Source organism: Crocodylus porosus, unplaced genomic scaffold (genome assembly GCF_001723895.1).
Source record: "Crocodylus porosus isolate Cpor-Errol unplaced genomic scaffold, CroPor_comp1, whole genome shotgun sequence".
NCBI lineage: Eukaryota > Metazoa > Chordata > Crocodylia > Crocodylidae > Crocodylus > Crocodylus porosus.
This window is the reverse complement of record NW_017728906.1, coordinates 60200504-60227545: the sequence shown is the minus strand read 5'-3', so window position 1 is coordinate 60227545 and position 27042 is coordinate 60200504. Positions and strand designations below refer to the sequence as shown.

The 27042-nt window shown below is 40.9% G+C and overlaps 1 protein-coding gene across 2 annotated transcripts in view; it reads left to right on the top strand.

Moving 5' to 3' along the window:
• Positions 1–27042, top strand: part of MBTPS2 (membrane bound transcription factor peptidase, site 2) — a 54912-nt gene that overhangs the window by 19552 nt on the left and 8318 nt on the right. The window contains exons 5-11 of one of the 2 annotated variants that reach the window (XR_002099799.1): positions 1387–1514; positions 7164–7282; positions 9244–9424; positions 14238–14332; positions 17311–17506; positions 19406–19481; positions 24288–24678. Coding sequence is in view for 1 of the 2 variants with exons in the window: in XM_019529180.1 (XP_019384725.1) it covers positions 1387–1514; positions 7164–7282; positions 9244–9424; positions 14238–14332; positions 17311–17506; positions 19406–19481; positions 24288–24510 (1018 nt within the window). In the remaining variant the exon portion in view is untranslated. Of the gene's footprint in view, positions 1–1386; positions 1515–7163; positions 7283–9243; positions 9425–14237; positions 14333–17310; positions 17507–19405; positions 19482–24287; positions 25063–27042 lie in introns of those variants that run through there. The other variant, XM_019529180.1, reaches the window with a different exon arrangement.

Sequence of the window (27042 nt, the reverse complement as noted above, 5' to 3'; positions counted from 1 at the left end):
ACATGCTTTGACCTCATGGCTTGGTATTTGGCATTTTGGTATCTAAAAGGAAATGTTGGAAAGTCTGCTGCACTGGTTCACAGCTTTGTTAGACTCGAGATACACACTTGGAAAGTGTCAGCTCTTATTTTTTCACTCATTTTCTGACTACAGAAAAATGCTAGAGCAAATCTGTTGCAAAGGACTCGGACCACAACATGTGAGAGTGTTGTCCACGCTATGGATTCCTATTTGAAATCCCTGGATTTATCTTGTGAGTCATATTTGCACATCTAGCAGTGCTAACATTGCTTGATCTCCTGTGGCACCCTTGAAATTCTCTCAAGCCACCCCAGGGTGCTGTGGTACCCTGGCTGAGAATCACTGATCTACTGTTTACAAAGACAAGCTTGTTTGTGTTAGGAGAGTGCATGAGGGCATTGCAGCAGCTATTGCTAATCCTGTTTTATAGATAGTTCTGGAGATTATATAATTTCTTACAAATTCTCTTTGTACGGTTTGTATCTATTTTAATATATGTGCATCTTGATCATGTGGCAAGAGCACTTGAAAAATAAATAAATAAAGTGTTGAGACCTGCATACTGTGGTAGATGAGATACAGGACTAGCTGGTTCTAGTATGGTTCAGAATATCAGCAATGATGCATGTGAGGAAAGTATTGCTGGTGTGATGTCCTTAAGAAATTTCTGAGCTTCACATAAGCTCTATCCAGTTATTCCAAAAATATAAATATTTATTTTTTAAAAATACAAAGTAAAAACTTTAAAATTGTATGGCTCTAACCTGTCTTTTTTTCTGCCCTTGAATACTCTTAAGTCTCCTCCTACCTTCTCTCACTCTTCCTTTTATCTTAGTTACATGGATAGATACCACTTGTACTTTTTCAGATAGTCTTGTCCTCCTTTTTGCTTACAAAGTTCACTTAAATGCATTTTAACAAAAAAAGCTTGATTATAAATGCAAGAAAACCTACAGGGATTGGTAGAAAGGAATTTTCATTACTTTTTCTTGCTAGTTCTTGAGAGCAGCTCTGGTTCATTTTATAAATTGAGTTCTAAGTACAATTATTTGTTAAAATAGTTTAGGAAACTTCTCCAAAATAGTAAAACAAAAAAGTTTTCTTGAGAGAGAGATTTAAAGTAGTTTACTTTCCATCTTGCATTTAAAAATATCCAAAGAAGAGAACTGGTGTCGTGTGTTCCTTCTTCCCAGGTTACAAGTTCAATGAGTGCTTTTGCTTAGGATTGGATTTTTACATGATTAAATAAAATATAGCTTAATTATCATCTAATTTTCATTGATATGTAAAATTACTATAGGTTTCTACAGTGTTCTAAAATATAAATATTGCTTTTAGGTTTACAGTCATTTCTTTTTCTTTTAGAGAACAAGTACGGTTTAATGGATTTGGAATTTTTATCTTTATTGTATATCCTGGAGCATTTGTTGACCTCTTCACCACCCATTTGCAACTTATATCTCCAGTCCAGCAGTTAAGAATATTTTGTGCAGGTAATAAGTTGCATTGTTATGTTAAAGCATAATTGATGCACCTGTCATTTTGTGTGTGTTCATTTTGATTCACATTGGAGACATATTTTGTATAGTTTTAGTTTAATACCTGTTGGGCAGATATCCACATACAAAAAAATACCTTGAAAATGGACATCACCCTGCATCCTACTTGATCATCTTTAGTAGAGAGGGATTTCACAAACAGGGAGATTTTTCCTCCCCTCAAAGTAATTCTTCTCCTTTGAGGCTGAGTTGCTGTCGGTTAGTGTAGGGAGAAATTGCAAAGCCATTGTTCAAACTGTTCTGGTCACCTGGAGTTGGAACAAGCAATACATTCACTTAAATAAAAAGTTGTTATAACTTGGGAACAACTTAGAAGTAAGGTATGTCTTTTGAGAGCACTTCCAGCAGATACTTCAGCCTAGAACTTGAACTTCAGGGTAGATCATTTAAAAAATAAATGACTAGTTATAAATATTTTAGAAATGGGTGTCAGTTCCCAGTGTTATCAATACATCATAATTTATAACAGAGGTATAAGATCTAACAATTTCAGTTCTCCCCAACCTGAAAAATGACAGTAGCATTTTTTCCAGAGGGAAAAAAATATTAGAAAGGATCACTGCATGTAATGAACCACAAAATACATTTTGATGTACTTAATCATGCTGAAAAATTTTTTACTCTGTGTGTGGTCCCATTAAAAATTCATTGGAAATGCTCTTGCAGTAAGGTCTTACTCACTATGACAAACAGTGTCTTGTGAGTGTGTTTATTCCTCAAGTATCACAGATTACATATTCCCCCAAAATGACAAGTTTACAATTATTGCCACGTTAAAAATATAGATATGAAAGAAAATCCAGCTGACTGCCTTTTTTCTATTTAATCAGTGACAAGATGCATAATTTTTAGTTTAACCCAAATATGGATTGCTTGTAGAGTTGGATTTAATGGAGCTTTTTCATGGATTTTTCGGGTCGGAAGGGACCTTGAGTCCAACCCCCTGCCCTGGGCAGAAGAGAGCGCTGATGTTTTTGTTTGCTTATTTATTTGAATCTCTTTTTCTTTTCACTTGGACCTACTTATGATAGATAAAAATCTGTCTCTGAGGTGGTTTGTACAGGTATACCTCGGAGATATTGCGGGTTCGGTTCCAGACCACTGCAATAAAGCGAGTCACACGAATTTTTTGGTTTCCCAGTGCATATAAAAGTTATGTTTACACTATACTGTAGTCTATTAAGTGTGCAATAGCATTATGTTTAAAAAAACAATGTACATACCTTAATTAAAAAATACTTTATTGCTAAAAAATGCGAAGTGAGCAAATGCTGTTGGAAGAATGGTGCCAATAGACTTGCTCGAGGCAGGGTTGCCACAAACCTTCAATTTGTAAAAAACCGCAATATCTGCGAAGCGCAATAATAAAACAAGGTATGCCTGTATTTGATCTAATTCTGTTTCATTTTCTTTTAAAAATGATAGTTTATATTCTAAAGGTTAGAAGAAATGATTCTATTAAATATTTTCATTTCATTTGCAGTGCAATGGTCTAGACACTAGAGCAGTGATTCTCAGCTGGGTTTTGTGAGCTCCCATTAAGGGTGCCATAGAATCCAGTCCCCGGGTGAGCAGGTAAATTTTCTCCTCCCCTGCCCAGTGCCATGTGCTTACCTGAGCAGTGCCTGCAGCTGATCCTCTGAGGACTTCTGCCACTACTGCCCCATGCTCGCAGCAGTGTGCTCCACAGCTGGCAGGCTCATGGGCATGCAGGTGACTATACACACTATACATCTGACTCGTCCCCTCCACTCCTCCTATGCCCCAAGGGCTGGAAGGAGGGGCTGCGGGGGCAGTTGCGAGTGCATGAGACCCTGCAGTTCATTTTATACATTGAGTTCTAAGTACAATTATTTGTTAAAATTGTTTAGGAAACTTCTCCAAAATATTAAAACAAAAAAGTTTTCTTGAGACAAGGATTTAAAATAATTTAATTTTTATCTTATATTTAAAATCAGCCAAAAAGGAGGATGGTGTCATGTGTCCCTTCTACCCAGGTGACAAATTCAATGAATGCTTGAAAGCATTAGCAAAGCCTGCCTTCATTCAAGGCAGGTGAGCAATAATCAATGTTAAGCAAAGCAAATTGATCTATGTTTGGGATGCTTTAATAAATAAAAAAACTTCCATTATGCACATGTAGGTTTTTTACTACAACTTGCTTCTTAAATTACTGCAGGTCAACATCAAAACCCAGCTAGGCTAGACATAATTGGAAGAGAGAAAACATCAAGATCTATATATGTTTGACCACTCCCAACCATTGCTTTATAGGAAACAAGAAATAGCATTTGTAAGCCTCAAATAGTTATCCGCTTTAGACAAAAAAATGCATTTTTATAGTGTCAATTTTATATTTTAAAAAATGAGACTGAAATTGGAATATTTGATGTTGATTATAAGCTTATTATTGTATGACATACTTTACTGATCTTTACTGTTGTCAAAGGAACTGAATGAGCCTACTCCCAATTTTTGAAGACCCAAATTCAAAATGTATATAATAATCTCTTTTCAGATTTTACTATGATTGTCGATGAAGTAAGTAGATATACTGGATATTCCTTTTTCAGTCAGTTTGTACTTTGCAGATTTAAAAAGTATATTGGTTGTACAGCAGATGGCATCATGAGTTCAAGAATATTGACAGGATCTCAAAATAAAAATGAGATTTGAATGACAGCAAAGGAATATCAAGTTAAAGAGACTGTTTTCATCTTAAAAAAAAATCACCTCTTCAGAGAAGTGTACTCATTTGCATTGTTTTTGAGAATCTCTAATATATATTTTTGAAAGAAAGAGACCAGTAGATTTTGTTTGAGTTCTCAGGTGGTTTTGTTATTATCTGAAATCTTTCTTTTTTAAATATATGCAAGAAGGCAGGTATCTAGGGATGTGGTATGAGGTTTACTCTTAAAGGAATGCAAATGTTTTTGTAAAATGGGATTGACAGTTACTCTATGAGACTTATAAAGCTCTCTGTGTTAAGTTCTTTTTTTGCTTGTTGATACTTGGGACGAATAACAATTTAAAGCAGAACCCTATTTTACTTTGTGTGTCTAAATGGCAGTTTTTCAGTTGAATAAACTATATTTTTTGAAATTGTGGGTGGCTGTGTGGTTTGAGAGACAGGGGCACTAGAAACCCAAGTCTGCACTTACTGGGTAGGTGCCCTAAGCACTCAGTTGTTGAGGATAAAACATTAGGTGGACCTTTCTCCTCCTTAAGCTCAGGCATGTGTGGACATAGCTGTGCACCTGCCTGGCTGTTGTGTTGCATAGTGGGATCATCTATATGTGTGCCAGAGTGCACAGTTATTACTGTGCAATCATATAGTACTTGCATACTAAATGACTGCACAGTAACTGACATTACTGCACAGTACCAACACCTCACGGTTTGTGCCTGCTGATGCTATGTCACTGTAGCAACAAGGATTAGCGCTTTAGCACAATTCTTGCCGTGGCACACTAATGCACACTAGAATAGTCCACTGCACATTAAGATGTAGACACACCCTGTATGTCTGTACTGCAGAGATACCTGCCTTAGCTTAATAAACCATCAAAGGAACTAGAGCCCTGTGGGCTAATTGACTCCTGTGGACTATTTAATCTGTTTCCCACCTGTACTAGTTGAGTAAATAATACGTGTTCTGATTCAGCACCTTTTTGTGACCTTCAGAGTTTATGCTAAAGTCTCTCCTTAGCTCACTCACCTGTTTTACTGAGATCAGAGGTTTCCAGGGTGAGAGAGGATCAAAAGGCAGAGAGAAATACTGGCCTGGGAAAAGTTATGTGAGCTTAGATCCTTCATTTCTAACTTAGACACTTCAAACATGTTCCTGTGGCTATTGATAAAGTGGTGGCAGATACTTGAAAGACACTCTGCTTCCTTTTCCCTTCCTGCTGGTACTGTTTTTAACTAGTTATGGCTCAGCTTGCATGTACAGGGCTGTGAGCTCAGTCAGTAAACTACTATGCCAGTGTACTCTCCTTAGTGTTTATAATGCATGGAACAGCCAGAAGAGGCCAAACAACATCTGATGTTGCTTGGGCATTTCTGGCTGGCCCCTTCCCTGCCATCTACCTGGAGCCATGTGTGCAGTTGCCACCACCACGGAGTCCAGCTGGGCTCTGGCCCCCAGTGCAGCCATTTGCAGCCTCCTGGCTGCCTGCCACAGCCCACCCAGGCTCTTGGCAGCTGCTGTTTGCCACAGAGCCCAGGCTCCTTGCAGCAGGGCTTGCAGTCTCCCAACCACCTGCTTCAAGCAGCCCTGGCTCCGTGGTTGGTGGCAGCTGCCCAGACCACAGGCCAGCTGTGGCATGCCAAGCAGAATAGCCTTGTGCCATGCTCTTACATGTGCCAGGGGTTGCTGACCCCCAATGTAGCATATATTTCTTCAGATGTTTAAACTTTAGATTTTATTATATTAGGAAATGATTAATGATGCCATTTCCTTTTATGAGATGATAGAATTCAATTAAAATATGCAGCATTTAAAATTTATTTTAATTAGTTCCACAAAACTAACTTGAAAGTGCTGGATGCACTCCATTTAAAACTGATCTTTTATTAAACAAGGGAAGTGTTATCCAAAGCTAGTGAACTGAGGTGATTATTTCTGGTTACCATGGTCTTCAAGTTTTTAGAACTCGGGGATCTTATCCTCTTATATTTTTTTTCCAAGAAGAAAACAGGAAAGCAAGACTCATTTGTGATATCTTTTTATTGGGTCAGCTGTACAGTTGGAAGAGCTGTTTTGGGGCACCAGGTTTCTTTCCTCAGGTCCCTGATGATCTCAGTTACAGTTGGTCTTATAAAAGATATTACAAAAAGCCTTGTTTCTAGATGAAAATGAGCATTCCTGCTTTTTGACTTCATAGTCATTTTCTCAACTTTTACATGGAATAATCAATGAGCGGATCTAGTTAAATAAATAGAAATAAAGAAAATATTCCTTTAGAAGTGACTGATATCAGAAGCTGATTTACCACATCAGTTAAGTCCAGTTCCAAGTGCTTATAAAGTAACTTCCACTAATTCAGTCATTTGACTTCCTTTAAAACATTGGCAGCAAGCATGTAGTGTTTGTTGTTTTTATTTAATTTTAAATAGTTTTGATAAATAAGGATTTTAATGTATGTTGTCATATTTTTCACATTTAGCTTTAACCAAATATTTTAAAAAAGAAAATATATTTAATTCAGAAAAATTCCAATTTTTACATCTTTTTATCTAGATATCTCTTTATATCATTTTAATCAAGTAACCTTTTTCTTTCATCTGGTATGTCTATTTGATCAAAGATACTTGGCAGAAATCAGTGTACTGCTCACTGGGTCTATGAAACTTATTTAAAGAAAAAGAAATTATTTAAAACTGTACAACTAAGTGAAGTAAATGGGTTCACTTAGGTTTGTAAATGGTGTACATGCCTGAGGTATTGGAAGATTGGGGCTTTTATTCATCAGCCAGAAGGGCGACTATATGTCTAGTTGCTTGCTGTTCGGAATGTTTTCTTTGTTGCTAGTGTCAATATTTGTTTAGACAGCTAATTTTTCAATTATTAATTTTTTTTAGGAGTTTGGCATAATTTTGTTCTTGGTATGGCAGGGCTCGTAGTTCTGTTCCTGCTGCCAGCAATTCTGTTCCCTTTTTACTACACGGGTGTTGGAACACTTGTCACTGAGATCACAGAGGTGAGAGCAGGTCTTAAATTATTTCATTTAACATACTGCATTACCTGAAATAGTGTACTGGCTGCCATTATGAGGGTAAAATTTGATCACTGCATAAAGAGATTAAAAATCCATGTAGTATTTGAAAGGATTATTGCCACAAATCAATCATTGCTTGATTTGAAAGGATCAAGGCTGCCTGAAGAATTTAGGCATATGAATATAATTCATTCATTACATTACAGACTTTTGATTCTTAAGCTTTTCAGTATTGGCCCATAAATGTTATGGGTGGGAATTTCCAAAGTGCTAAAACGACTTTGTTTCAGCCGTGTTGGTCTAAGGACATAGACAGACAAGGTTATTTGTGTGTGTGTGTGGGGGGGGGATTCAGTAAAATTTGTGAGTCGCCTAGGCACTTTTGAAAATCCCACCCTGCATGTGACAACTTAAAGGCCATCTACTAATTGGTGAAAAAATATATAACATTTTTGATCATTTTTAAAATTTGAACAACAAAAGAACTACACAGAAATAAAAGTATAAAATAGTATTAGTGTTAAAGGCTATTGATTTACTTTTTATCAGAAGCTATTTTATTTAAAAATAGAAAACAATGTACATTGGCTGCCTATGTACATTTCATTTGGTTTTTAATATTAGAGCCATAATTTTGTAATATTCAGTCTTAACTCTTTGTTTGTGTTGTTTGAATAATTAATCCAGTTATTTTTTATATTGGATTTCAGGATCATAAATTCATTTTTTATATTACACATTTTTTTTAAATTTGTGATAGCATCATACAGGAAAATCCAAATGCAATTTTAAAAAATTATGGCATTCTCACGTGATCTTTGGTTTTATTTGCAATTGAAGTGGAATGGGGAATGGATCTGAGTCTCATTTGTCAAGTATCCGGACATACGATTTTTTGTAGTGCAGACCACCACTAATTGAGCCAAACAACAGTCCCCAAACCTACAGTTCTCGACCTGATATAGCATATTGTGTTGTTTGATCAACCAACATTATTTAGCAAATGCTCACCTGATTTTCTTTGCGTGATATTAATAAGAATATAGTAGAAAAAGTGGAGTATTGTTTGACTCTCTTGATATTTTGGGTGAATTCTCAGATTTATTTCAGTTTTTTTTAATAGAATTGAACAAAACCAATCCAAGATGATGAGAGAGAGAGAGCAGTGATCCTTTTGTATTGTAATATGAGACTGTGCAGGGGATCCTCTACTCTCTTGGTCAACAAAAGCTGGGAGCCAGATAAGGCAGCTTTCTGAGCTTCTGGAAAAGTTGTTTCATCTCATCTCAAGCAGTCAGATTCTCTGATAGGCAGAAATGACAGACATTTGGTATTACTCAGATCAGCGGTGTTCAACCTTTTTTCCCCAGCAGGCCAGATGTACGGTGTCTGGTCTGACCAAGGGGCAAATAGTAGTAGGCAGGGGCAGCTCAGCCTGAGCCCAGTGCTGCAGGGGAGGAAGAGGGCTTTACCCTATCTGCCTTCAGAGCTGTTTTTGGTCTGTGGACCAGAGGTTGAGCACCCCTGCCTTAGATAAAAGATGAGCTGACATACCTTGTATCCTCTGTGGGGCAGGAAGGAGAGGTGTACTTTGACGTAACATCTCCCAGAAGTATTGTTTGAGAATTAGGGGTATTGCCTTCTGTCTCTTGAATCTAAAATGACAGGAAAAACAGTATTCCTTTGTATAAAATGGTTTGCCCAGATTTCAGCTGTCTTTGGAACATTTGGTTTATACATATTTATATCTGTGTGAAGGAAGCCACACTTTATGGAGGCTTTTGGGTTTTTTTAAATGGCCTGGCTAACATTGAAATCAAAATAAATTCTGCTTCTGCAGAAAAGATAGGGTGCCTGAGAATTTTTGTTCATTGGAAGAAACTGATTCTAGCATTATTAAGAGAAGGTATGGCAAGAAATCTATCACTTTTTTTCTTTTGAAGGATTCTCCTGCCAATGGACCAAGAGGACTTTTTGTAGGAGACCTTGTTACGAATCTACAAGACTGCTCAGTTCATAATGTGGAAGACTGGAATTCCTGCTTAGGAGAGCTCTCACAGAAGCCTCAAACAGGCTACTGCATAAATGCAGCAGTACTACAGCAATTAAGCTTCCCAGCTAGAGGTACAACTGTAGATACTTCTAATTATGCAGATTATAGTTGTCTTGTTGCTCAAGGGGTACACTGGGTTTAGTATTTTGTTACTAGGCCAGTGTATTGGTTTATCAAATCTAGTCTCTTGTCTTAAGCAGTAGTTAGTATGCAATTCCTTTTTTAAAAAAATATGTTGGGTAGGGAGGAGGAAGAAGAATTAATTCCTGTTACCCTGTAGCTAGTTTAGTTTATGACATGAAGAAACATTTGAATTGCATAACTACAGTTATTACCAGTAATAACATTATCCGGCTCCAATTTTAATCCAGTTACAGTAATCAACTCCATGACCTTCTGAAGTAGTAAATTCCAGATGTTACTTTACTACTATGATTGCTTCAGTGGGAAATCATTAATGCCATGCAAGTTTGTGGGCTGCTTAAATTAACAGTCCTCTGGATTATGATTACAATTTCAGAGCTAACCCATTACATGCTTTGTGTGGTATTTTTACTTTGTCTCTTAAATACTGAAAATTTTTGCGAATAGGCAGTTAGTTTTGTTTCTTGATTCAACACGCTCCTTCTAGAGTCTTATCTTCTATTTCCTTTAGTTTTATTTATACGTTAGAGTCCTTGTTAGTATAACAGCTTGGCACTCATTAATGCAGAAGAGAAATTAAGTAAAATGAGGACAGCAAGCCACAGTTTAGTATGAAACTAAAAAAAACAAGCAAAGTAAATCCAATAAACATAGCATTATAGAAAACAGGGTTGGAATTAACCTCAGGAGGTTATCTAGTCCAGCCCCCTGCTCAAGGCAAGATAGTCCCCAACTAGATCATCCCAGCCAAAGCTTTGTCTAGCCGGTTCTTAAAAACCTCCAAGGATGGAGATTCCACAGCATCTCTGGGTAACCTGTTCCAGTGCTTTACTGCCCTCCCAATGAGAAAATTCTAATATCTAACCTAAACTTCCCTTGCTGCAAATGGAGACCATTGCTCCTTGTTCTGTCACGTGCCACCAGTGAGAACAGTCTAGCTCCATCCCCTTTCGAACCCCCCCCCTTCAGGTTGTTGAAGGCTGGTATTAAATCCCCTCTTAGTCTCCACGTCTCTAGACTAAATAACCCCAGTTCCATCAGTGTTTCCTTATAAGCCATGTGCCCCAGCCCCCTCACCATTTTTGTTGCCCTCTGCTGGACTGTCTCCAATTTATCCACATCCTTTTTGTAGTGGGGGGCCCAAAACTGAACATAGTACTCCAGATGTGGCCTCACCAGTACTGAATAGAGGGGGATAATCACTTCCCTTGACCTGCTGGCAACACTCACCAGTGCAGCTCAGTATGCCATTAACATTCTTTGCAACAAGGGCACACTGTTGGCTCATATTCAGCTTATTGTCCACTGTAACCCCCAGCTCCTTTTCTGCAGAGCCGTTGCTCAGCCAGTCAGCCCCCAGCCTATAGTGATACATGGGATTATTCTGTCCCAAGTGTAGGACTTTGCACTTGCGCTTGTTGAACCCCATGAGATTTCTTTTAGCCAAATCCTCCAATATGTCTAGGTCACTGAATCCTAGTCCTACCCTCCAGCATATCAACTTCTCCACTCAGCTTGGTGTCATCTGCAGACTAGCTGAGCGTGTACTCTGTGCCATCTTCCAGGTCATTGATGAAGACGTTGAACAAAACTGGCCCAAGGACTGACCCCTGGGGCACTCCATTTGATACTGGCTGCCAACTAGACATTGAACCATTGATTACTACCGTCTGAGCCTGATGCTCCAGCCAGTTTTTCTGTCCACCTTACAGTCCATTCATCCATCCCGTATTTCCTTAGCTTGCCTGTGAGAATGTTGTGGGAGACTGTATCAAAAGCCATGCTAAAATCAAAGTACACTACATCCACTGGTTTCCCTGTGTCCACAGACCCAGTCACTTCGTCATAGAAAGCAGTCACATTAGTCAAGCATGACTTGCTCCTGGTGAATCCATGCTGACTCTTCCTAATCACCTTCTCCTTCTCCAAGTGCTTAGAAATGGATTTCTTGAGGATCTGGTTCATGCTTTTTCTAGTCAATTAGGTGAAGATGATTGGTTTGTAGTTTCCTAGGTCCTCCTTTTTTTCTCTTTCTTAAATATGGGCACTATGTTTGCCCTTTTCTAATCATCCAAGACATCTCCTGATCACCATGAGTTTTCAAAGATGATAGCCAGCAGCTGTGCAGTCACATCAGCCAACTCCCTCAGAACCCTTTGGCCGCACAGACTTGTATGCGTCTAGCTTTTCTAAATAGTGCTTAACCTGCTCTTTCACCAATGTTGGCTGCTCACATCCTTCCCACACTGTGCTGCCCAGTGCAGTAGTCTGGGAGCTGCCCTTGCCTGTGAAGACTGAAGTGAAGAAGGCATTGAGCACTTCAGCATTTTCTGCATCCTCTGTCATAAGGTTGCCTCCCCCATTCAGTAGGGGACCCACACTTTTCCTGATCCTCCTCTTGCTACCAACATACTTGTCAAAACTTTCTTGTTACCCTTCCCACTCCTTGCTAGTTGCAGCTCCCATTGCAAATTAGCTTTCCTGACTTCATCCCTGCATGTCCAGACAATGCTCTTATACTCCTGTCTATATATTTTTCCAAGTTTCCACTTTTTATAAGCTTCCTTTTTGTGACTTAGGTTACTGAAGAATTCCTTGCTAAGCCAAGTCGGTCTTCTGCCATACTTGCTAGTCATCCTGTGCATTGGGATGATTTGTTCTTGCGCCTTCAGTAAGGTTTTTTTAAAGTACAGCCAGCTTTCCTAGACTCTTCTCTATCTCAGACTGGCTTCCCAGGGGATCCTGCCCGTGAGTTCCATGAGCGAGTTGAAGTCTGCTTTTCTGAAGTCCAGGGGCCTTACTCCACTACTCTCCATCCTTCCTTTCCTCAGGATCCTGAACTCAATGATCTTGTGGTCACTGCTGCCCAAGTTGCCATTCGTTACTACATTCCCCACCAATTCATCCCTATTTGTGAGCAGCAGGTCAAGAAGCATGTGGCCCCTAATTGGCCGCTCCAGCGCTTGCACCTGGAATTTGTCCCCAACACTCTCCAAAAGCTTCTTGGATTGCCTGTGCACTGCTGTATTGCCGTCTCTGCAGATATCAGGATGATTGAAGTCCCCTATACGAACCAGTGCTTATGACTGGGAAACTTTGCATTATGCCCAGTTCTTTCTAGATTAAGTCAAGCAAAATGTGTTAGGGACAGTATTCCAAAGGTGAGGTTTTAGTGCTGAGCAAACCTATCAAGTATAGTGGCATAGAACCACATAAAATTTAAAAAAATATATTAAATTTATGACATGACAGCAAACTTCCTGCAGCCATTTTAACTGTCCTAACATGATATACAGAAAAAAGTGGAAGTAGCTTTAAATAAACTGCATTTTAGACCCATCAGAGCTTTAAATGTTGTCACCTGTATTTTGCATTACATGTAAAAATACATGGCAGGTCAGATACTTGAGGACATATGTTTTGATATATTTTGCTCCCTCCAAACTGAACGTTCTTTCACATTTAAAAGCAAATCCTGAGCCAAAGAGTTATGGGAATTTAGAGGGGGATTTTAGTCAGAAACTAATGACTCAAAATGAAATGGTAAGTCAGCGCCTGAGCCTTAGCTAAATTAATAGTTTGAGTCACTCTGAAAGACTTTTTAATTGGCCTGAGATGGCAAATAAAAACCAACCCTCAGATGTGTATATCTCCCAAAGGTATGGGTATGAGATCTCTGCTGTCAACAGAAGTACAATTTCAGAGGCCAGAAGTTATAAAACTTCATATTTCATAAGTCTCCCAATCCTATTTATATTGTATTATCAGTGTCTTAAACTTATTCCAAGCCCAGTTGGTGTGTATTGTGTTAGCAGCCCAGTTGAACCAGTCTGTCTGCATTTTTTCAGCAGTGATCATTATTCCTTTGAAATATAATGAACTTTGTTCAAATTGCAACAGCTGTCGTTCATCAAAATATCAACAGTTCACATATTAGCTTTGTTTCTAAATATTTAGTATTTATAATGTTCTTATTTACAAATGGACCACATCGATGAGAAAAAAATTAAATTGGTGTGAAGCCATAAAGAAACCAATCTTCTAAAGGCCTCCTAAAAAAATTTAAAAAATAAAACTAGCTTATAAAAGAGTTCATGTAATGCTCAGTCACAAGTAAAAAAAACCTCTCCTTGGCTAGTCCTAGAGCAGGAGATGCCAACTCTTGCTTATGCAGGCTCCAGCGTCTGAAGCCTTATGTAGATAGAAGTCGGAGAGTGCAGCAGTATGTAGGAGGCTCACAGCTCTTGTTTAAATAAGTGCAAGGGCACTTATTTAACTTCAGTCAGCTAAAAAAATCTGTTATAGTTAAACTGGTGCAGCTCCTTGTATTTTTAGAATGACTCAATATACATTTAGTTTACATTGAAAAATCAGGTGCTAAACCAAGTTTAAGAGTGTCTTAAGTTTGAATTTTGCACAGTTCTAACTTGGTGTTAACTGTAGGCAGATCAAATTGTTTGGTAACTCCTAATATGTAACAGTCTGCCCGTAGGGGATTTATTAAGATGAAAAGATATGCATGTGGGAGAAATGGCTGAAATCTGGCAAAGTTCTTAGGATAGCAAAACTTATTTTCAGTTATGGCTGACAGGCTCCCCAAATGAATTTTTATTCATTAAACAGGCTGCAGAAATGTTTGATTTTATTCAGAGACTAATTTTCCTGCTTTGAAATAACGTGCAATTTATTATAAACCTGTCACTTTCTCCCTATATGAAATTAATTGATTGTGTTCTTTAGTCTACAGAAGACTTGATGGCACTATTGAATGCTGTAGTAACAACAGCCTCACAGATGTTTGCTTTTCATACAGCAATAATTTGAATAGCCACCAGGTAAGTTATTACTTAGGCTGATGTTCAGATTGGTAAATCACAAATGCACTTAAAATCGTAAATGTTTAATTGTACTTTCCATGTGAGCACCTCCAAAACATTTGTTAAATATAAATTACATTTCTCAGTACCCATAAGAGTTGGGCAAACAGTAATATTCCTGGTTTTCACTTGAGAAAACCAAGACATGGACTAGTTCTTTGATTTTTCTCAGAGTCACACATTTGAGTGCCTGCTCATCACTAAGCATCTGAAATCAGTGGGACAGCTCAGAGGGCTAAAAATAAGTGTTCTTAAGTGCCATGGTGGAAGAGGGCCTGAAGAGTTCAGCACCCTACAAGATCAAATATTTTTCTTCTTTTCGCCCTTAGTCTTTTTGAAGAGTAAGGGAAAATGTAAAGTGTCTCTTTATGATTAGGCACTCATCTCTCTCAAAATATAGGAATTTGTATTAAAATTAAGTGTTTGGGAAGGTTCCAGGTAAACAACTGTGGAGTATGTCTAGTAGTTCACTCAGCCATAGGAAAGTATAGGTTACAGTAGAGCAGGGGTGGGCAAAGTGGTGGATCTGGCTGGTGGCCGGACTCCATTTCCCAGCAGCCCCTGCCTGCATGGCTGGGGCCAGTTTCCATGGAGAACCCTGCAGAAGCTGGGCTGTGATAGCAGGAGGCTGGGGTTTCCATGGAGACTGGCTCCAGCAGCGTTGGCAGGGCGTGCAGCAGGATGCAGAGCTGCTCCGGAGCCCAGCTGGGATATTGTGGCAGTGACAGCGTGGTCCGAAGCTGGGGCACAGCTACTATGCGTAGCCTGCATGTCTCTGCCCGGGGCAGGGGGGACTTGAGGGGCTATAGCTACTTCAGAATTCCCCGGAGTAATCCCTCCCCTGCACAGATGGTGGCAACCTAGCCTGTCCCTCTCCTGCCCAAAGCACAGCCTGTCTTCATCTTCCCCATCAGGAAGAGGCTGGTGCTGCTGCTGCCTGCCAGCAGTGTTGGGACAAGTCTTCTTGGAAACCCTGGCTCTGTGCTGTCACAGCAGGGCTGCTGCTGGGGTCTCCATGGAAACTGGTCCTAGCTATGTGGGCAAGGGCTGCTGCAAAATGGAGTCCACTGCCAGCCAGTTCTGGCCTACAAGCCAGACTTTGCCTGCCTTTGCAGTAGAGCTATGCAGATGGTAGCCTGCTGGCTGTGTGCAGCCCATGAATGGTTAAATTTTGGCCCTCAAGAGCTCACCCAGCCACCACTCCCCGCCATTGCTTTGGCTGAAAGAGCAGCTGGAGTCTCTGGATTCCCCCTCCTAGCTGCTGTTTCCTGCCTCTGCCCCCAAAAATCCCCATAGCCACCCCTCCCAGTGCCACCACCATCTGTCGTGCACAGCTGAGTTCGCCCCACTCCCAGCCCCCACTCTCCCCCTCACAGGGAAGAGGCTGGTGTAGCCCCTGCCATGGGCAGCTTATCCAAAGGGTGAGGGGGGTGGGGAAGCAGGGCAGCTCCTTGCCATTGCACGCAATCCCTGGGGAGGCATGGGGGCATGTGCCCCCCCCCAGATTTGTGCCTGGGGTGGAGGCAGGTTGCCCTCTGTAGGCTTAGGGCCACTCTGTCCCTTGCCCCACCATAGGGTCCAATTCACCACCCTGGCTGGGCAGTGCCTACCTCTGCCCCACTCTCTCCCTCACCGTGGGCACCTTGTCCCTTCCCTCCCTCCCTCCATGCCCTGTCCCTCCCCCACAGTGCTTCCCCCCCAACACAGACTTACTGGTAGGATGCTGCTCTCCAAGCTGCTGGGTGGCATTCCTGGCCACTTGAATGCATGTGGCTGCACACATGCACTCAGCATTTATCAGTGTTATTATTGGCTACATCAGCCAAAAACAGCAAATAGCTGATAATGTAAATTTTCCTTTTACTAGTGCTGACCCAATATGTGACCAATATATTGGTTCACTTCTAAAAACTATCAATTTTATTTAATCTTTGGCATCAATAGCCATTAGGTAATAACACACCTGACAGAACTGGATTTTTTCCTCTATTCTTGGATGGAAGATTGCTTCTTTGGGGAAAGACCCCTTCTTGGGTCTATGATGAATGAGGGACTGTTAACAGCTGAGTTGTTTAAGCAGCTTTTAAACTCCAACTTGGTCTGCTAGATCTTTTCTCCCCTGCAGGGTATAGACTGGAATGGAAGTAGTTTGGATTGAGTTTGATGGAAAATGAGTGACACAAGCTCATGTGCCAGGGTTGTCAGCCTTGCTGTTGGCTGAAATCTCCAATCCATCTCCTTTCCTAGGCTTGGGACAGTAGAGAGAGAAATATCCTTTTTTTGCTTGCCTTTAGGAAAATGTTGTAAATCTGGTGTAAAGGATCAGGAAATAAAATCCACTTCCTGACGGTTTCTATTCATGTCTCTGTCTTCCTGACCTGAGCAGAAGGGGGAGAGATCATAGTTTCTTTATCTGTAGAATGAGTGGGTGCTGTTGTCAGATTCTAGAAAACTGTGAGGTAGCTCAGAGTGACATCGTAGCAGTCAAAAGTGCCAGAAATGTTGTGTGCTATAGCTTTTTGTTTGTTATAACAACAATTTAAGTTCTTGTGAGTACCTCTGGTGGAAAGGAAATCAAACCCTGTAATGAGGCCCTTACTTCATACTGTAACATGGTCCTGGAATATTTCCAGCCAGCCTGGTCATCACCAGTCATGTGTGCAACCCTGATATACCTACATTTAGATTTTGTGCTTGTGTCAATTCATATTGATACTAATTTTGTGCACATAACCTTCCCCCTCAAAACTGGTAGAATGCAATGCTAAATGTGGATGCATCAGTCACTGTACAGAAGATCTGAAGGGCATTCAGAGATCTCCATCTGCATCAACATGGTCAGGATGTAGCTCTGACATGTAGGATGTAGCAGTTTATATTTTTGATCCATCATAAAACCCCCTAAATTTGATAATAACTTCAGTTTTCCTTTCCAGTACGTCTGTTTGCCAGCACGAAAAGCTATTGAGTCCAGCCAAGTTTGCCGAACCAACACAGATTGCCAGAAGAACTTTGTTCCAAGTTTTTGTGTGATACCTTCTTTAGAAAACCAAACAAAGTTAATCAGGGTGAAACATCCACCTCAGGTTGACATGCTGTTTGTAGGACACCCCATGCATCTTCAGTATACAGGTTTGTGTTACGTATGAGAGAGCTGATTGAATAAGGTATGGGAGGGCTTTTCCATATGGTTGTTCTGTGCAGAATCCATTTGTAGTTCCATTCCTCGTTGCCGACTCTGCAAGTGCATGGAGTAGTTAGAAATAAAAATTAAATAGCCACAAGATACAGAGATAATACAAACCATGTGCCACATTCAGATTATTTTTATTTTAAAAAGCATGAAAAGATCATTTATCTGATAGATAGCACTTATCCTAGCAGAACCTTTTTGTGAAATTGTACATGTACATTTCCTGATGTAAACTCAAAGGCTTTTGAGTCATTATAAAGTTTTCATGTGAAGTCATGCACCAAGCCCTCAGTTTGTATTGAGACATAAAACAACTGTTGGTTTTAAACCCTGCCTCTGGGGCTAGATTGTTACACACTCTAGGAAGCCTACTCATGCTAGGTGCAGGTATGTAGGAGAAGTTCATTCCCTTCCAGAAACATGCGAGTAGAGGGTGGATCCTTCACATTATTCACCTGCTGGCTAAAGGGCATGGGATAGGTTGTAGGCTGAGGCTGATTTAGGTAATGGGTGCTGATTTACTGCTGCTTCTCCAGCAGCCACAAGAAAGGAATATAATTTGGTCTCCAGTGTGTGCCTCTGATACATAGCCTGTCAGGACTGATCCTTTGTTGTGGTATGAACTGTCCCTTGTCAGGGCTGTGCTTGAAGTTACAATCTGGTCCTTTGTATGGAGCTTCCTTGAAATCTTTGGGTTTTCTTCTGAAAAACATGTTCAGAAAATAAGCTTATTCAAGAGGAAAGATAAGAATATGGCTAGGTACATTCCTAATTAGAGAGAAACTTAAGCATGGGCTCAAATTTCTAGTTAACCTGCTTATTTCCTTCTGCTGGATACATTTTTATACCAGTATTATTGATTACTTTTTTAAAATGTATTATTTTCTTCTTGTTTAAAGTATATGCTGGTAGTCTGACACAAAATAACTTTTCACGTTGGGATTTTTAATCTTTTTTTGGCCTGATTATGTTGGCATGAATGCCTAATTTTGTATTTGTGACATTCTGTGTACAGCAGCAGAGATTTAAGAATAATGTGGGATAATTATTTTAAGCTCCCTTTCTTTGGTTCTGCAGCTGAACAAACTGAAGGTACTCCAAGAACAATTGTTATTGTTCTGTTTTTCAATATCTTGCTGATTAGAGTAATGGAATTTTAGTGGACATTCCCCACTAAGCTCTTAATTCTGCAAAACAACCTGCTTTTTATTGTCAAGCAGTCCTAAAAGAAGAAAAATCAGGAAGGAGCTATGTTATTGTTGCCCTTTGTGACCTAAAAATTTAGTCATACTCTGGAAAGTTGTTTTGTGAAAAAACAATTTGCAGTGCTTCACTGTGTTTGAAGGGTTGCCATATCAAATAGCCATTTTTTTTTTTCAAACTGAGCCTTTTTCCATCAGAGCCATTACTGGAAAGTGGATTTGGCCTCTTAGTTGGGTAGGGTTCTTTCCTTATTGCATGTAAGTGGCAAAAGTAAAGTTTTATGACCTTCAGCCCTTATCCTGTTTTGTGTGGCATGCATGTTGTGCATTTGTTTTCCCATGCACTGCATAATTCAGGTTAAGGGCCAAAAGTAGATCACTTTATAGTTTGCCCAGGAGTAACTGACTGAAACTTGGTAAATAATTTTGTGGGGGAAAAGGAGTTAGGTATAGAATCATTTCCTTTAGCTGTGTAAATTTAAAAATGGGAAAATAGTTTTAAAAAAATCAATCATTTGGTTCTTGCTTTTCATCATGGCAAGTCTGATTTTTTTTTTCCATACAATTCTAAACTGCAAATGGTAGTGTTATATTTTTTATGCAACCTTTTTTTTTTCCATTTTCTTTCTGTTTCAGTGAGCCTCAGCAGTTTTGTACCACGTCACAACTTTCTAAGCATAGATCTGCCTGTGGTGATAGAGACATTTTGCAAGTATCCTTTGAAGTGTGTGTTCTTTTTGAAACAAAAAAGAAATTGTTTAGACTCATCAATCCAGCAAGTTTTTCAGATGGATAGTATTACTAGTTTTATATAGGGCCCGTTCTGTTCTGTGGTGCACTGGGCTGCAATGCTGAAACATAAATATAAGACTTAAGTTATACCTTTCCAAATTGATTTTTTTGCTCATGTGACTAACTGAAAATGCTTTGCAATATTTATCAGAATGGTTTTGGTCAATTTTATTTGGACCCTCTTCTCTTGGCAAATTTTTTAGAGAAGAACTTTGTAGCAAATTTAAATATAATATATATGTAATGTAATATAATATTCATAGTATTACGTATAATATAGCGAGCAAACAGGCGCAGCAAATGGGGGAAGCAGTCTGCAAGCAGTCCACTAGCCAGCTTGCAGGTAAGTTGCCTTCCCCTCTTTGAAGGGGAGCCTTTAAACTTCGTGAGAAGAAGCAGGGGAAAGAGGAGGGACCTTTTGGAGTAGTAAACAGGCTAGCTTCTAGGCAAGTTTGGTAGGAAAGGTCTGCTTGGAAGAAGGGCAGCAAGAGAGAGGTGGCGGATTAAGAAACCCAGGGAAATGCCTGGAGGACATCACAATGCCAGAGGCACTGCCCCCACTTTCACCTGTGAGGTGTCTGTCCAGGCAGGAGCACTCAAGGCTTCAATCCAAGTCCAGGTTTGGCACTGTGGAGACTGCAGCTTGCAGATTCTTTCTGGTGATGGCTAGGTTGGGGAATGCCTGTGATGTGAGAAGTGCCTCCTGGTGGTGTCCCTTAGGGAGAAGGCAAGAGAGCTAGAGAAGGAGGTGGCAAGGCTCTGAAACATCCTTTACCATGAGGATTTTGATTCAGTGCTGATGGAGACCTCTAGGACGGTGAAGGAAAGGACTGCCAAAGGCAGTGCTAGAGAAGAGAGAGGATATATATTCCCAGGAAGGTGGAAACTGGAAGCTTGTGACCTGGCAGCAAGCAGAAATCTTCATCTCTACCTGCATCTATTTGCCTGGAGAACAGATATGGAGTCCTAGCAACAGAGGAGGAGGAGGAGCATGTTCCATTGGTAGAGGAGGACAGCCCACACCTCACTAAGGTGAGAAGGGTTGAAACCACTGCCACCAAGATAAAACGATGGGTGGTAATGGCTCAAAACTCCCTTCTGCGGGGGACAGAGGGATCCATCTTGTGGCCTGACCTGTTGTCTTAGGAAGTCTGTTGCTTGCCCAGAGCCTGGATCCAAGATGTCATGGGAGCATTACTGAGACTCATTTGGCCCTCTGACTATTACCCCATGTTTCTCATCCATGTGGGCACCAATAACACTGCCAGGGGAGACTCTGAGTAGATCAAAAGTGACTACAGGGGTCTGAGTGCAAGGATGAAGAAGACAGGGGCTCAGGTGGTGGTCTTGATCCTTCCAGTCAAGGGGAAGGGCCTAGGCAGGATCAGTGCATGGCTGCTCAACTGGTGTAGTAGGGCTTTGACTTTGACCATGTGATGTTGTTCCAAGAAGAAGGATTGCTGGGAAGAGTTGGGATCCACCTGACAAAGAAAGGGAAGAGCATCTTGTCAGACAGGCTTGCTAACTTATTGAGGAGGGCTTTAAAATTGGCTTGCGGGTGGATGGAGACCAGAGCCCTGAGAGAAGCAGGGATGCAGGGGACCTGCAAGCAGGAGGGGGAAAAGTTCTTATTCTTCCTGAGAAAGTAGGGCAATCAACTAATTACATCAGTTGCCTGTACGTGAATGCACGGGGCCTGGGAAACAAGCAGAAGGAATTGGAAGTCCTCACAGTCGCAGATGTGATTGGAATAACAGAGTCTTGGTGTGGTAGCTGTCATGACAGGAGCACCATCATAAATGGGTATAAACTATTCAGAAAGGACAGGCAGGGGAGAAGAGGAAGAGGAGTTGCACTGTATATAAAAGAGCCACGTGACTGATTTTTTCTGATTTAAAACAAATCCTTAATTTCCAGAGTAAAAAAAGTAACCCCAAATCCACATTTTTCTGTGATTAAAATGAAACCCCACTATATATCTAGATCTAGATCTAGATCTATCTAGAAGAACTCCATTTTTAATAATCGAAAATGTGGATTTGGGGTTACTTTTTTTTAATTGGAAAAAACCAGGATCCTTGGTAATGACCTTGGACTTCAGAAAAGCAGACTTCGACTCACTCAGGGAACTGATAGGCAGGATCCCCCTGGGTAAGCAATTTGAGGGAGAGAGGAGTCCAGGAGAACTGGCTGTACTTTAAAGAATCCTTACAGAGAGCACATGAACAAATGATCCTGATGCACAGAACTACCAATTATGGCAGAACACCAGCATGGCTCAGCAGAGAGCTCTTCAGTGAGCTAAAATGCAAAAAGGAAGCTAATAAGAAGTGGAAACTTTCACAAACAACTAGGGAGGAATATAAGAATACTGGTTGGGCATGCAGGGGTGAAATTGGGAAGGCCAAAGCGCAGGTAGAATTGCAGGTAGCAAGGTGTGTGAAAGGTAACAAGAAGGGTTTCTACAAGTATGTTAACAACAAGAGGAGGATCAGGGAAAGTGTGGGTTTTTTACTAAATGGGGGAGGCAACCTAGAGACAGAGGATGCAGGAAAGGCTGAAGTACTCAATATCTCTTTCACCTTAGTTTTCACAGGCAAGGTCAACTTCCAGACTACTGCACCTGGCAAAACAATTTGGGGAATAGGTGAGCAGCCAACAGTAGCAAAATAACAGGTTAGGGACTATTTAGAGAAGCTGGATGTGTACAAATCCATGGGGCCGGGTGGGATTCATTCAAGAGTGCTGAGGGAGCTGGCCTATGTGATTGCAGAGCCAGTCGCCATCAGTTGGTGATTGGGAGAGATCCTAGATGATTGGAAAAGAGCAAACATAGTACCCACCTTTTAGAAAGGAAAAAAAGAGAATCCAGGCAACCACAGACCTGTCAGCCTCACCTGAGTCCCTGGAAAAATCATGGAGCAGATCCTCTAGGACTCCATTTCTAAGCATTTGGAGCAGAAGGTGATTAAGAACAGTCAGCATGGATTCACCAAGGATAAGTCATGCCTGGCCAACCCAATTACGTTCTATGATGAGATGACTGGCTCTGGATGTGGGGAAAGCAGTAAATTTGATATACCTTGACTTCAGCAAGACTTTTCATATGGTCTCCCACAACATTCTTGCAGGCAAGCTAAGGAAGTATGAGTTAGATGAATGGGCCGTAAGGCAGATAGAAAACTGGCTGGATCATCAGGCTCAGAGGGTAGTAATCAATGGCTTGATGTCTAGTTGACAGCTGGTATCAAGGGGAGTACCTCAGGGGTCAGTGTTGAGGCCAGTTCTCTTCAATATCTTTATCAATGGTCTGGAAGATGGGATGGAGTACACCCTCAGCAAGTTTGCAGATGACACCAAGCTGGGGGGAGTTAGGAAAAGCTCTCACTAGGAGGGTAGTAAAACACTGGATCAGGTTACCCTCTTGTGGACTCTTCATCCTTGGGGGTTTCTAAAACTCAGCTAGACAAAGCCTTGACTGGGATAACCTAGTTGGGAATGGTCCTGCTTTTGAGATTCCTTCCAACCCTAATTTTCTATGATTCTACACTAAACTCTTCTGGCAAAAAAAAAGGATACATTGCTGCCAGTTTCTACATGGAAAAGCTATGAGTGTTGCCTTTTTGGATCAGTACTTTGAGCCAAGTTACACTGTAGGATTTTTCACTCCCTCCTCTCCCCCCCTATAGTTTTTCTCCTTGTGAGAGGAAAAGAAAAACCAAACCACTCAAGAAATGCTGTCCTAAAAACACCTTTGGTGGTGTTGGCTTTAGTTTTTATATACACGTGTATTTTGACAATGGCTACAAACTGAAATCTCTAGGGGCAGATTATTCAGGGGTGAACCTAAGGCCATGAAGGCTGATGTATGAATTCTTGCCAATCTAGCAGCAGCTAAAAGGGTACAGTGACTCGCATGTGCTTCTGAGTCATACTTCTTTTCCTGCTTTTAGATGATGAGCTGGGTAGGAACTCGCAGCTGCCTATAGCAGAAGTATTACCAACCACTGACCAACATGCAGTCATCTATATGTATGTGCATTAAGTTTAGTACTTGTAATAACAGGTACTAACTTAGTGCACCATAATTGGTTCTGCCGCGCAGTAGCACCGGCGCACATATTTTAGGTAACACTAGTGCACAGTAGATTAATTCTGCTCATCAACGCATTAGCACGGCTTTTGCCATGATGTGCTAATGTGCAGTAGAATTAGTCTATTGTGCTTTGAGCATCTTATGTAGATGCACCCAATGTGACTTTCCTTCACTGGCCAGCGAGAGGGGAGAATAGACCCAGATTCACAGATTGCCTGGCTTTGTCCAGCAGTGGAGCATGTTGAAGAACATCCCCACTTATTTCATACCATGGCATAAGTTTGTAGGCATATACACAGAGTCAGAATCTAGGTCAGAGTCCTCAAACACTGCACAAAGTAGTTGAGGAAAGTAGGCAGCTTTAGTGCAAATTCTTCATCTAATGTGCCAACTTTTAACTCCGTCTTAAGGGGAAGAGAATTTTTCAAGATCAAAACAGTTGATAATTTCCTTTAAGTGGATTCCCCGAGCTGAATCCCAGAATGTAATTTTGTGACTGCATTCTGTATGGTGAAGAACAACTCATATATTCTTTCCTACATGCTAGCAATAAAAAGGGAATATTTTTCTTCCAGAGGTTTATCTTATGGTAGGCTGTTTTCTTTATGAACCTTAACAAATGTCAATTAGATATCTAATTTCACTCTCAGGGGCTTTGGCAGTTATCAACGCAGTACCGTGCTTTGCTTTGGATGGCCAATGGATATTAAACTCTTTTTTGGAAGCCACTCTTAGTTCACTGATCGTAGAGAAACAAAACAGAGAGCTTGTTGGCTTTTTAATTTTGCTTGCTGGCAGTGCACTTTTGGCTGCCAATGTAGCACTGGGACTTTGGATGGTGACAGCACGATAGTATATTGGATAAATTTCTGCACTGGACCATTTCCACAAATTCTACAAGAAAAAATAATGATTTTTTTATTGTCTTTTAAGACTTTTTTGTATGAGAGGGAAATGATTTTATTTAATTTATTTTGGAAGAAGGATTGACGGTGATTTGGAGAAAAGTCTGCAGAACCTTGTGAGTTTGATCATGGAAACACTGAAAGAAAAAATAAGACCCCATCCCTTTAACTGTAATATTGTTTTTAAAGCACTATGATCATTTTAGAGAAATTGCATCACAGAGATTTACAAGAGAAAAACTAAAGCTTGATTCCAAAATGGGACAATTTGACACTGAAAACTTGCACACTGGCATGGGGAAAACATGTTAGCTATATTTTATCATTTAAATAATTATGGGACAGTCTCTGTTGGTTGAATGAATATATTTTTGTGGTGGAATTTTTGGTTAATTTGGTGTTGTACCAAGTTTGGAATCTCAAACTGATGTCTGAGCTCATTTTAAATCAGTGAAAATTTGTATAAACTATAGCAACATGTTAATGAAGAGAAGGAGACACCATATGTTGTAGTACCATTCCTTTCCAGCTGGCCTCTAAAACTGAAAACATGTTGTCCTTTCCATGTAGATGGAAAGCACCAATGTCAGATATGTGGGAGGATAACAAAATCCACATGTCTGTGTTCCTTAGCACTACTGAGAATATTTTAGAAAATAATATTTTGTCTGTTAGCAACAGCCTGAAAATAGCTTGATGTTCTAGTCTCCTAGTGAGAATCCTACTAACTGAAATTAAGCCATGTAGAATTATTTAAAAGTGATTTGTAAAGTGTTGGGTTTTTTTCCTGATTCATACAAGGCCAGTAGCCTACACCAGAGTTGCATCTTACTGGGTGTATATATACATATGTTTGATACAGAAGCAGTTCACTTGCAAGTAAATGCTTCTGGGCAGGAGTCCACATGTGCAAAGAAGTGGGAGCAGATTTGCTAATAGCAGCAAACTGCTTCCACCACCTCATGGGGCCCTGCAGTGGGCCCCTGTCGCCACCAGGGGGAGCTCTAGGTTGCCCCTGGGTGCTAGCCCAGGAGTTGGCAGGGAGCACCAGACCAAGAGACACCTGTCTCTTGGCCAGGGCTAGGACAATGCACCCTTCCCCCAGTGGCTGCCTGCTGCTAGGGCAGATACAATGTCCCCCTGCCCTGGCAGCAGGGAGCTCCTGGCCCTGCCTTCCCAGTCGGGAGCAGGGGACTTAGACAGAGCTGTAGGGGAGGGGCAGGTCACAGCCCCTTGTCCCAAGCCTCTGGTGGGCCAGCATGTTGGGGGAGGGGGGGCTTGAAGCTCCCTGCTGCCGGGGCAGGGGGACGTAGTCCCTGCCTGGGCTGCAGTGGTGGAGCCTGCTCCATCAGCAGGCAGTTCTTGGGCACAGGGAGCAAGTTCCTACCCCCTGGTGGCCAGCTGACTGGGAGCAAATTTGCTCCCAGTCAGGCAGCTACATGAGTGCTACAGTGCAGTAAGTAATCGCAAGTAACTTTGCATTTGCAGGTAATAAATTTATTCACAATTAGTAGTTTAACTGTGCAGTAAGCGTGTGCACACAGACTCACACGCTTACTACATAGCAAACTATGCTGTTGCACAGTATACTGTCCCATATAGATGCACCCACAGGGTAAATCAGAGATGCATAAGCTTTCATAAGCCACAGCTTATATTGTTAGATGCTTGCAGGGAGCAGGTATTCAAACAGAAAGAGTGTTTTAAATACAAAGTGTAGGGAATAGGGAGAAAAGGAGAGGGGGTACTGCTGAGGAAGGCAAAGGTGGGTTGAAGAAAAAACAAATCAGTAAACTCACTGAGGGACATATGGATTATAAAAAATAATCCAGGTAATGGGATAGTCTCTATTGAGACCATACTTAACACAGCCCAGGCTGTGAATGATTTCTTTTTCCACAATTTCATGTTCAAAAAGGTTTTTAAAGGTTGTTTAAGAACAGCCACCCATTCTGAGGTCAGTGGAGGACAAGCCATGGAAGTTCAAGTGCTCTGCCACAGGTTTTTTTGGATTTCTGAACTTGATGTCAGATTGATGTATATTTATTGTAGATCCCTACATGAAAGATCTTTGTCTGCCCAATACAGACCACAGTGGGGTGGTCCCAGGCAGGTGATGGCATTTGACGTTGGGCCTTTTTGCACATTAGTTTTAGGCATCTCAGGGAGCTCTTAACCCCTGGATTGTCCATTTATTAGAATGTGTAAATTAGTTTTAAACACCCTTTAGGTGTCTTAAACTTATGCCATTCCAGGACAGGTTTATTTATGATAGAGTTGCACTGACATATCAGTCCATATTGTATCAGCACCGATAAAAGGAAAATTGACTTTATCGGCAATTGGCTTTTTTTGGCCTATGTGGCTGATAACATCACTGATAAATGCTGTGTCCACATGCGCAGCCGCAGCATGCATGCGGCCAGGAACACAGCCCAGCAACTTGGAGAGCAGTGTCTGGCTGGTAAGTCTGTGTTGGG